Source organism: Pinus tabuliformis, chromosome 2_2, assembly GCF_031772625.1.
Source record: "Pinus tabuliformis cultivar Carrire ecotype Pingquan chromosome 2_2, CPIR1, whole genome shotgun sequence".
In the NCBI taxonomy this organism is placed as follows: domain Eukaryota; kingdom Viridiplantae; phylum Streptophyta; class Pinopsida; order Pinales; family Pinaceae; genus Pinus; species Pinus tabuliformis.
In genome coordinates this window covers 785,323,735-785,336,231 of record NC_142300.1, presented here as the reverse complement: position 1 = coordinate 785,336,231, position 12,497 = coordinate 785,323,735, and the positions used below count along the sequence as shown (strand labels likewise).

The window sequence follows — 12,497 nt, the reverse complement described above, 5'->3', positions numbered from 1 at the left end:
ATATTTTTAAAAAATAATATTTAAAAATTATAATACATTTTTCATCTTTTTCTTTAATAAAAGAAAAGAATAATAATAAAAAGTACAAGAATAAAGATAAAGATAAATTCTTTACTTATAATTACGACAAGGAAGTCACTACCTTTACCTTTACCTTTATTCATTTATTTTTAAAAGCATTTTACAAGATAGGGTCTTTGCTTTGAAATGAGTATTGTTGGAAAAATATTTTATATATTTTTATTTGTTTTTTAATATAATAAAATTATTAATAATATATTAATAAGGGTGGTAGTGAATATTTATTTAAATTAGATTTGTTTTATTGAAAGTTTAAAAGTAAGAAAATTATTTATTTATTTTTTAATATTAATAGAAAAAATTTACACTTCATAATTTTACATGATAAATTTTTCCAAATTAAAATATAATTTAGAATAAATATTTTTAATATTTATTAATATTTTTACTGTTTTAAAATTATATTTATAAAACTTATTATTATTCTTAATTTTTTTATTTTTATTTATAAAAATTATAAAATATATTTAAAATATTCATTAGAATAATCTTAATAATTTAAAGTTAAATTTAATAATTTATAAGATTGTAATTTGATTTATGGAAAAAATCATTTACTTTTTATTTTTCAATCACTATTATAAAGAATAAAGTCTTTATGAAAAAAAAATATAAATATTTGAGAATATTGAATGGAAAATTTTAATTGTTTTAAGATTTAATTATTTTAATATTATTAAAAATATTATTGAAGTTGTAATTATATATTAATATATAAATAGATTCATCAGTCGAAAAAAATTCTTATAAAATTAGAAATTATACAATGATATTTTTAATTTATAATATTTAAAATTACATTAATTATAAAATTATAAAAATACATTTAAATCATAATATGTTTAAACGACACAAAAACATCTAATATTAAATCACATAATAAAAATTAGTTAACATTCCAAAAAAAACAACAACACACGACCCTAGAATATCTATACAGTTAACTTTAAATTGAAAAATAAATATGCATTTTTTGATATGCAAAGTTTCTTCTCAAATACGCCATCAAACATTAATTAAAAATTAAATGCAATTTTTTTAATATGCAAAGTTTCTTCCCTGACACGAAGAACCTGAACTTCGAAGAAAATGACGTTAAACAACAAACATATCTTCAGAGACAGTGACGTTCACAAAGTGATCCTTATTCTTCTTTTACAGTGGGAATGCTTTTGCAAAAGAAAAAGTTTAAAGGAAGGAATTCTGCCTAGGAATCAAAGGCATCCATTAAATTGCAGAGGAAGGAACGATGAAGGAAGGAATTCTACCTAGGAATCAAAGAGGTCCATTAAATTGCAGAGGAAGGAACGTTGCAGGGGAATTGAAAAGACAAGCGGTACGGAAAATATTCGCTGCTTTCTAAGATCACGCTGCAGCTGGACAAGTGGATGCCCAAAACAGTACCTAAATTTCTTTCACACATCTATATGAACCATCGTCCAATCAGTTCTTGTATGTTCTTGTTAGAATTGCGCGGCAATTTCGTGTTGTCCCGAACAGTTGCGTATTTTTTCTTTCGTGCTCCGCTTCGTTGAGGTGTTGGTTTGTTCGCATTTCCACTTAGTTTCTGTCTTTCCCTAATATCGAGAGGAGAAGGATCTGTGTTGAGACTCGCCCCTGAGAGCCGAGGGCCATATCTGGTTAGAAATTATGGAAGAGGAAGGAATGGTTTCTGGTGTTGCAATGGATTCAACCCCCGTGTCTAACGGTTCAGCAATCTTTAAGGTAATGTGTCTTGTTTCTGACAGACAGCAGCTTAGCTTTGTAGAGAAGGTCCAACTCCCGCAAGACCAGATTTTACTTCTTTGCAATGAGCTTGTTCCTAAATCTGCCGGAACCAGTGGTACCCAATTTCAGCAAATTCGCATAAATTTCAATGCATTAAATCAACGATGCTTGCCTGTGGTTGGATTCTATGGTAACAAACAAATGATGGCAGAGGCTTTCAGGAAGCAGGGCTTCTTAGGAGAAAAAGAGGTTCTTCATCAATTGGAACCAGGACTGTATGCAATAGTTGGAGAATCAGCCATTTTTGTTTTCTACTGGCATGAAGGTGAAAATCTCAAAGAAGCCTCGAGGAAGGACGTTTCTTGCAACTTCATCCGATATCTCGTAGAGCTCTCCGACTATCTGTATGTTTGTGTTGAAGGCTACTATCCTTTTGAAGCTTCAGCTTCTTCGGCCAGAACGGCTTCTTTTAAAGGGAAACGCACCAAGAAGCTTCAAATAAGCCATGTGAAAAATTCTGAGAACGATGTCAGTCTTTCTGATGGATTTAATGTTGCCATTGATAGGCAATTCAAGAAATCGGCTACTTCTGTGAACGCGGCTCAAGCACAAGGTAATGTTGTATTTTGTGATGGCTATAATCGTAGTGCTTTCTTGACGGCAGAGTACATGTCTCCAAGAGTTTCTACAAAGTCAGAGGCGAGGACTTTTAAAGGAACTCATCAACTTTCAAGTCAAATCGACATCTGGTTGAAGGATGGCGATTTGAACTACTGTAGAATGGGCAATGAGCATTTCGTCTCTCTGCTTGAACATTGTAAATTTCCAGGATATGATGAATACAGCAATTTTGTGAAAGCTCTTGACATTTCCATGGCCGGTGTCCGAGTAGGCGCTTCACAAGAGTCCTCCATGGAAGCAGTTAATCAAAGTGTCGTTGACTGCTTTCTGAAAATTCTACCTATATACATCAATGGAGCACAATTTTTTGATGAGGCCTCCCCTGGGACTTCGTCCTCACAACATCATGAAGAACTACGTGGCTCTGGTTCTGTTGATAGGTTTGATCAACTGCACCAAGAGTTGAGTAAGATCTTAGCAGGCGGAGATTGTGATAAGAAGCTCATCCTTCTCGGATCAGAGGTCAAATTTACTGGTGAATATGATGTTGATCATTGTATTTACAAGATCGAAGGGCTTCCGAACCAAAGTGGACCTCTTAGATATGGAAGAGAAATAATTTTGAAATGTTCACAACCAAAGAAGACCTTCAAGGCCACGGTAATGCAATTCAATGAAGAAACATCTGTAGCGCCATTTTCATTTTCAGGTGACCGGGTAAAAATGAGTATTAAGGGGGTTAAAGGGAACATAGGAGGAACCTTTGAACTTATCAATAGCAGTTCCGTCGCTGTTCAAAGTTGGGTTGAGTCCCTGATTCCAAAGAAATTGCAGTGTTTACGTAGAAACATTGGTCTTGTAGCATTGCTGTTTAGCAAAGGGGCCACTGATAAACAAATGCCTTCAGTTGGAATGCCTCTCATTCAAAAGATTTTGACAACAGAGAACTTGAAGGGTATTGAGCGTGACCTGCCAGATGAGATTGGCAAGCTTTTTAAACAATTCGATACAACAAGTGGAGCTCCTGTTGATCAAGAGACTTGGGTCAAGCTCCTATCGAATAAACAGGTCAGAGCAGTAATTTCAAATCTTTATAAGACATCCAGAGAAGAGTTCTTAAAAAATCTTGAATCCATGGTAAGGAGAGAATTCTGGAGTGCTTTACTAAACCTTTTACAGCAGAACCGGCATTCAGAAGTAGACAAATTCCTCTCAAAAATGAAACTCGAGATGTCAGTGATGACAGGCAAACCGGTATGCAGATTCATCGAGGCTTGTGAAGTCCAGAGTTCTGGGTTTCTTTACACGTCTAAACAGCTAAATCTGAAGGTTTCAACTGAAAGGCTTGAGAAGCCTAGCATTGCATGGAGGATTTCTGAGTTGATGCCAAGGAAAAATGATTTGGAGGAGTTAAGCCGGAACAGTGAGTATCGGATCACTCCCACATGCACTGATCAATTTGATTTGGTCTCCCTTGACCCTGAGGTAGAACGAATACTAAAAGTGGTTACCCTAAAGTCTGGTCACTTGTTGGCGTTCATTCAGAATCTTGATGATCCCTGCCTGTATGTTTATACTTGTTCGCGAATGGGTTTAAAGCTAGATGGCTTAAAACCTGTACGAAGATTGAGGAGGGGTTATGATCTACTGTCCGTTGACGAAGGCACTAGATTTGTAGCCTTGTATGATAAGCTATCATCTAAGGTTGCTGTACACAAGTTTGATGAATCTTTCCGCAACCTAGATTGGACAGGGGTGGATGTGGATCTCCATAAATTTTCTGGCATTGGAACCTTAACCTGGATACATCTGATACCCGGCAAAAGGGAATTGATCTTGATTGATGATACAAACAGGGTCAGGGTGGTGGAACTCCATCAGCAGCCGATGATGAAACCCAGGCCGCTAATTCTTCCTTCTCCTGTTTCACTAGCTGTTGTTTCTGCGGATGGATCATTTTTTTTGGTCCTCGGCAAGTCCTCAGACCACAAGGATGAAGTGGTAGAAGCTAGCAGTAATATGACGGAGGTGGATGGAAAAGCCGTTGACTCCTCTGTCACGGTCGATGTATATGTCTTGGCTGATGTCATGAGTCATTTGAGGACCATTCATCTAAACAAAAGCATCAGAGATTTGGGACAGCTTCAAGTGAAGATCGCGAATTTTGGAACACAGAGTCATCTTATTTTCAGTGCATCAGCTCCTCGTAACATTTATTCCTACATATTGAAAACTGTTTCAGCAAAGGATGTTGTCCAATTGCAAGCAATACAAAGTACAGAAAAAGAGGTAGCTCAGGTGCCTGAAGAAAGAAGAATTTGTGGATCTTGTCCACCACTGGAGTATATATACCATATTTTTGACAAGTTTGCAACCAGTCCTGCCCTGTTCAGTCAAGATAAGAGGGATGTTTTTTTCAATGTACTATTAAGCACCAAAGAAATTGATCAAAACTGTAATGAGCGTGCATGTAAGAATGTCTTGAGATCTCTTCGACAACAACTGGAGAAGGAAAAAGGTAAAGATTTCTCAAACATAGAGATTCAAATGGATGTAAAAAGATTTGAACCATGGATATCTGGAGGCTCGCTTGATCTAACGGGCTTGACAACTAAGGCTATGGGAACATGGATTCGCACCCTTGTCTGCCTTGTTCCTATCCAAATAGCTCGAGCAGAAAACAATGGACTGCTTGCTCTCAAGGACGGGCTTCAGATACCACCGGAACTGAGTTATGACGACAGCTTATCTCTGGCAAATTTGATTACTTTTGGCATTTATGATACGGTTCTTAGAAACTGGGAGGGCGAGATTATGGTGATATCATCCATGGGAAAACAGAGCAGCGGAAAATCTTATTTGTTAAATCACTTGTCAGGGTCTCTTTTGGATGTGGCAGGTGGAAGGTGTACTGATGGAGTGTGGATGACTGCAAGAGCAGCAGAGAAACGCATCTATGTCGTGCTGGACTTTGAAGGACTGGGTAGTTTTGAACGGACAGAGCAAGAAGATATGCTCCTATCTGTTCTCAATGCAGCCATAAGCAATTTAACAATCTTCAATAAGAAGGTAGGCAGTTACATTCTTTGAGATTTTTATTTTCAATAATTATTTTTACATTACAAAATAAGCAATACACATAAGGAAAATATGTTAGAGTAGATTGTCTCTGTTTTTCCTAAAATTAGCACTGCAATACAGTTAGAAAGAAAGCTAAAGTTGAAATCTGATTCCCATTCTTAAATAAACATCTTCCAGTGTTAACCTGGGCACATAGCTTGTTTGAATGGATCTTCAGAAAGATGATACTTCGACATTCAAATATAAATTTATTGCAGAATTTTTTATGGGAAAATATCTTATTAAAATGTATTGGAAGTTAAAAGAATAAATTGTTAAATTATAATTGGTTTTATGAAGTGGATATATAATTTTATTATAAGTCGTTTAGTCTTGGTTATAAGAAATATTGATTTTTTTGATAATACTATTTAGGTTGAAATCATTTTTAAGCAAAAAGTTAAAATTATTTAATTTTACTAAACAGTCATAAATCATTTTAGATAACATGTTTTTTTTTTAATAAAAACAATAAATTATTTTATAAATCTAGAGGTATCAGGTACTGTTCTTTTACTACTGACAAGTTATTTTAGATTGCTTTTTTTTTAATAATAATATTGAATTAGTTTTCATTTATTAATAATAATAATGAATTAGTTTTTATTCATTAGTGTTAATGATAAACTTATTTTTTTATGAATCTCCAACAAGTCATTTTAGATGACATGATTTTTCTTTAACCATAATAATAAATTAATTGACAAACCCAGAGGTATCTAGTATGAATGAAAAATTGCACTTTTACAGAACACCCGCAAGTCATTTAGATAGCATGATTTTTCTAGAAAAATAATAAGGAATTATTTACCTTCATTGATACTAATTACCGATAACTGCTTTCTACATACTACCCACACAAGTCATTTTAGATAGCTTGATTTTTATTTTTTTTCCCCTTTGGAAAAATCCTAATTTTATTCACAAGACAAAATTACATGTTGTAGATGTTTAGAAAGCATATGCATATGGTCTATGGTCTGTTCCTGCATTCACAGGAAGCAAAAATATAAAATAAAATAAAATAGACTATTATTTTCTCCCTTCTTCTTTTTTCACCTTTTGCCAGCCTCCAGTGTTGGGAGTGGCTGTTACAATGGAAAGCTGATTTTCATTTGTATGTATGGGAGAGTCTTTGTCAGAATCGGATTCTTCTGATCCATGAGTTGGCTTGTTGCTAGTTATTTCCATTCCTGTTGGTTGAGATTCTTGTTGCTGCAAAGGGTTGCTGGGGTCTTTCTCCTCCTTTAGTGTGCTGTTTTGGACCTTTTGATCATCCATTTCTGCTTCTTCATCCAAGGGGGTTGTATATTGCCATCCTTTTGGCTTTTTATGTTGCTTCTTGTTCCATTTGGGGATTTGTTTTGCTTGAGGACAGGCACTATGGAGGTGTCCTATTTGTAGACATCCACGACATCGGAAGGCTGTATTTTCGTAGTCTAAAGGTTGAGTCCACTGTGTATTATTGAAATTCAGTGTTATGTTGTCTGGTAGTCCCTGGCTAAGATCTACTTCAACGCATATCCTAGCAAAAGTAAAGATCCCTCTTGTAAGTCTGTCCTCGTCAATCTTTAGGAACTTTCCCAGGGCATTCCCTATGGCTATTAGAACATTGTGATGCCAGAAGTGTAATGGGAGGTTGTGCAGCCTGACCCAAACTGGCATCTTTGATACCACCATTGTGTTGGCGTCGAATTCTGGAAACCAAGGGGTCATGAAGAGTCCTGCATTGCCCCAGAACCATGGTCCCTTATTGAGAATATGTTCCCTTTCCTACCCTTATTGAGAATATGTTCCCTTTCCTACACTATTCTGAATCTAACTATTAAAAACCCTTTGGGGCATTTATTAAATAATAATAATAATGAATTTATTTATTAATTCAGAAAGAAATATCTAGTAAGAATAAAACCCTGCCTTTTTACAGATCACCCACAAATCATTAACCAATAATAACTGCCACCTCTCTCAATCAATCACGAGAAAATTAAAAAATAAAAAAATAACTCCAATCCTCCTTTAAAAAAACCATAATTACTCTAAAAAAGGATGAAGCCTTAACTATGAATGTAAAATTTTATTGATTAATACAGACTATTAACGAACAAATTTACATTCCAAAATTTATGTTTAATAATCTCCTATTCAGGATATTCAGGACTTTCATCGTTGGTGATTTTATTCTTTGCTTAAATTAATTTCCAAAACAAAGTCAATTACACAACAACTCTGAATTTGTATGAAACTCCGCAAAATCAAAAACTAGCTCAGCAAAAGACCACTCAGGACCACTCAGCAAGGTGGGAGCTAACATTAGCTTCTTGTGCAGGAAATGATACCGGGTCTTGCTGTGATATTCAAGATAGATTTGTAATAAAAGTGTTTTTTATTCTTTCCGTATTGAGGCATTAAGGGAATTCTTTAATTTGTGGTGATATTCTGTGAGAATAAAACGTTACACTTGTTTAATGTTAGGTTTAATGGTGAATAAAAGCAGTGTTTTCTTTTATGATATTACAGATTCAAAATCAGGATACTAAGTAAACTTTAATTATCAAATGGCTACACAAAAATGAATTCCTTATCCCATAAATTAGGAAAGTTGGAAAATAAAAACATTCAAATACTTCTGCAAACATCAAAATATTATTAAGCTTCTAATATATTTATCTTGTAAATCTGTGTATAAATAGAGATTGAGAAAACAAAATGATTACTGTGAATGCAATTGCTAATATCCTAATATATCTAAATTGAACTTTGATCCCCACTTAGTTCTACCCGGTTGATATTGAATTCTATTAGAGTTGCGTTTTTAATGCTTTTTAAAACTGACATAATACCCCCCTCCGTTTGTAACAGGATTTTCATTTAGACAAAGAGACAGAGATAGTCTTTGATCGCTTTCAGAATGGGATCAATCTTGTTAAGCAGGACAAGGAGAAAAAACTCTTCAAGGGAATTTTCTATATTGCTATCAAGGATGTTGATAGTTCGGATGTGGACGATTTAAAACATGAATTCGAAGAAAAAATTTCCAGAATATGTTCCAGAACTCATGAGAACTTTCTCTCAAAAATGTATGGTGGAAAGGTTGAAATAGCAGCAATGCCTCCTTATAATCGACCTGACTACCATGATAGCTTAAGGGATATAGCAAGTACAGTAGAAGACATGAATTCATGCTATCACAATGGTACTGCTTTCTTGAATGATGTGAAGATAGTGATCTCTCAGATTGCAGCAAAAGACTGGACGTCTGTAGATGGTAAACGTGTAGCCCTCAGGGTGGACATATTAAGGAGAAATCTGAAGTCTGCTATAGATAGAGGATGCCTCTCCGCCACAGGGGAAATCCAAATGCTAGTTAATTTGGATACGCAGGAAGAAGTTTCTGATTTTCCCGTAGTAGTTGAGGATAACATGTTTGATTTCCCCGATACTGGCTTAGAATTAGCACCTTCATTAGAACCAACAGAAGATGCTGAAAGCATTTTATCTGAGCTGAGGTCAAGATTAGAAAGTGTTGTGCCAAGAAAAGGAACTGATGGTGAATGGTGGCACTCTGTTTTCGAAAGCTTTTTGGGTGCATTGGCCGATCGAAGACGAAAGCGAGTTGAACAGTGGTTGATGTCAAACACAGCGGACTTTTCCAGTGCTGATGAGGTGCATAAATTACAGTTAGAGGCTGCTGCGGGTATTGCAAAAATGAAGCAAAACCTGTCCGTTTGCGGATGCAAATGCTCTAAATGCTTTTGGAGATGTATGCTTGAAAAAGGCCATGTCTCCTCTCATTCTTGTATGGGTAGCCATGTATGTTCAGAAATGTGCACCTTTTGCACTAAGGAGGAAGCAGAGAATTCAGTTGAAGAATGCAAAGATTTGGCAGGGCATGATGGCCCCCATGACTGTAAAATGAAAAACCACACCTGTGGTGAAATTTGTGACTTGTTTAAGAAGTCATCCAACTGTAACAAATCTTGTTCTATCAAGCTTGGGCATGAGGGTCCACACAAGTGCAATTCTCCCCAACATATGTGCAAGAAAAAATGTTCTCTTCCTAGTTGCCAAAATCCTTGTGTTGTCCCAATTGAGTTTGGGGATCATGATAGGCATGCTTGCCATGAAAGATACTGTCAAACCCCATGCCTCATGAAGGGCTGTACAAGGACATGTGGTTACAAGGACCATTTCCATGACCTCAACCGCGATGCCGAACATTTATGTGGGAATGAGCACGTGTGCCCTGAAAAATGCGGGGTGCCTGGAATATGTGAGATTTTTACGGAGTTACTTCGCCAAACAAGGCAGTTCCAAGGGCGCAGAGGATCTTTTGAGTATGACCATGTATCAGAGCAGAACGGTCTGCGAAAGGATTGTTGTGTCCCAGTACCAGCCTTCAAGAGGAGCCATGAAGGACCCCATGTTCATACAACTAATGAAGATGCTGTACATTATTGTGAGACAAGATGTCATTCTTGTGGCTATTTTTGCCGACTTCCGATCGATCACCCTGGTTTGCATAACACAGTGCATGGCAATATGAGAAATGTTAAATTCATTTCAGAATCAGAGGAGATTGATATTGATGACAGAAAGTACGCATGGGGGGAAACAGGATTGGCAGAAATGTGCAATATGCATTGCAAAAAACAAGGCAGGGGCCACATTCATTTGGTCCCATGCCCAGAAAACTGCACCAGCAAGCTCTATGATGGTTCCAGGCACGAGACTAGGAAATATGGTCCCGACCTGGATGTACCCAAGGATGAGATGAGTCATGAGACATATTGGAAATATATTAGATTCGTTGATCCCTGCACAGAGGAAGAGCAGAACGAGTTTGGCCTCTGCAATCACTATTGCAGATCAGAGGAGCATGAAGATCTTTCAGACAACAAGGCCGGTGCAGCTCAGAAATCTTATTGCACCGAGAAACTGTGGCATGCTCCTATCAAAAGAACTGGATTGAATGTCAGTTCTGCAGGCTATATAACAGATGATGGGCATCATTTTGGCTGTGATCATTCCAAGAATGTTCCTCATCATGTCATTTTTGTCATTGATAAATCGGGGTCCATGGGCAGTACAGATATTAGGCCAACAATGTCCATGTTTTCTCCTTCGCATGATTTTAGGCTTGGTTGCGTATTTGAGGCAATAATAAGGTTCATAAGAACTCGTCTCAGGACGGTATCTGATGATTCAGTGTCAGTGATTCTCTTCGACTGTAGCGCAGTTATTGCTGTAGAGATGAAAGAGATGAGGGAGGAAGTTGTTAGTTCGCTTCTTGCTTATGATGCAGATGGAGGAACTACTTATTCATCTGGGTTGGAATTGGCTGAAAGGGCGATGATCAAAGCCTCAAAAGATCCTACAATTGAGCACAAAAGACCAATGATTGTGTTTTTGAGTGACGGAGGAAATAATGGGGGAGGGGATCCTCTATATTATGTCGGCAGAATGAAACAACAGGAGCCGAGGATGATTCTTCATACCATAATGTTTGGGACTGATCCTACAGTCAATATTCTCAAAGACATGGCCAATATTGGTAATGGAACATTTCAGCTTAGTCTTGATGAAGTGCAATTAGCAAGAAGCTTTGAAGACCTAGCCACAAGTCTTAAGCCCAAAGTTGCAGCCTTAATGTAGGGATGCAGCAGGTATTTTAGACTACGCTTCCCTTGTGGAAATCCTACTGGACATGCAGGCTTTTGGTTTTTTGATTAGACGTCTGGATTTTTGTTTTGCTAAATCTACGCCCTTGTGGAGCAGTTCTTATGTTTTATTTAATTAGTGTAATGTGGTATGGTTGTTAAGTTATATGTATGAATGAATACGGAAACTACGGCATCTTATGAGGAGCCTTCTGAATTATTTACACATATCTGAAGTTCATTGAAATAAACATAATTGAATCATCTATTTTTCCCGTTTATGAACCAGCTATTTTGAACATGTGTTCTATATGCTCCACTCTTAGCTGCTTTTGCTACAATCTGAACAATATCTACAGGAATTGTTGGGGAATCTAGTCTCAGTCGCCGCTTTCTCTCTGGCAGAGACCTTTTCTCTCCATGTATTATTGATCATTATATGTTCTTAATATAATCTATTTTGCTTTTTCGCTCTAAGAAATGGTAGCTCCAGAATTGTCAATGAATATAGAATCTAAAGCAGCTTCTGAGATACAGGGTAACCATGTAAATCATGTAAGCCATATCCAAAGCTCATATTTGCTATACCCATATTTTAAAGTTTCACTGAATATTTCATAAATCCATATTTTAAAGTTTCATTCAATATTTCATAAATATTGGTTTTTTTGGGTTAGTCCTCTAAACTTGCATTTAATAAATTAATAGTTAACATGTTAGATTTACATTATTTGAAATCAGTTAATCTAAACTGCAGGTGAAATGTTGCGTCGTAACGGTTAGTTCTATTCGGTGGTGAAACATTTATTGATTTTATTGTGCAACGTTTCTGATTATCAGATAACTTGATTTTGCGTACATAAATTTTCATTGGTTTTATAATTCTTTTATGAAAGGATAAATCTAATATAACTAAGAGCATTGATTATTGAGGAAAGGGCTAAAATTTTATTTTTGAATGTTTTAACATTTATTGATTTTATTGCGTAATGTCTCTCAATTATGAGATAACTTGATTTTGCAAATACAAACCTTCATTTGTTTTATAATTTGTTTATAAAATCTAATATAATTAAGAGCATTGATCAGCGAGGAAAGGGCCATGTTAGATCTTATTTTTGAAAGTTGTTAGTTTTATTGGGTGGAATAATAAAATATTTGTTGAGTTTATTTTGCAAATGTCTTTCCATTGTGATATAATCTGATTGTGTAAATAGAAAATTACATTTATTTTATAATTATTTAGGAGTGGATATATATCATTATAAGTGTGAGTATGGATAAATG

General features: G+C 35.8%; 1 protein-coding gene across 1 annotated transcript; it reads left to right on the top strand.

Moving 5' to 3' along the window:
• The first annotated feature begins 1,400 nt into the window (after positions 1-1,400).
• On the top strand, positions 1,401-11,478 carry LOC149195042 (uncharacterized). The gene is made up of 2 exons (XM_089405231.1): positions 1,401-5,499; positions 8,413-11,478. Exons 1-2 carry the CDS (start codon positions 1,732-1,734, stop codon positions 11,203-11,205), a joined length of 6,561 nt encoding a protein of 2,186 aa, XP_089261357.1. The 5' UTR covers positions 1,401-1,731; the 3' UTR covers positions 11,206-11,478.
• Positions 11,479-12,497: the final 1,019 nt, after the last annotated feature.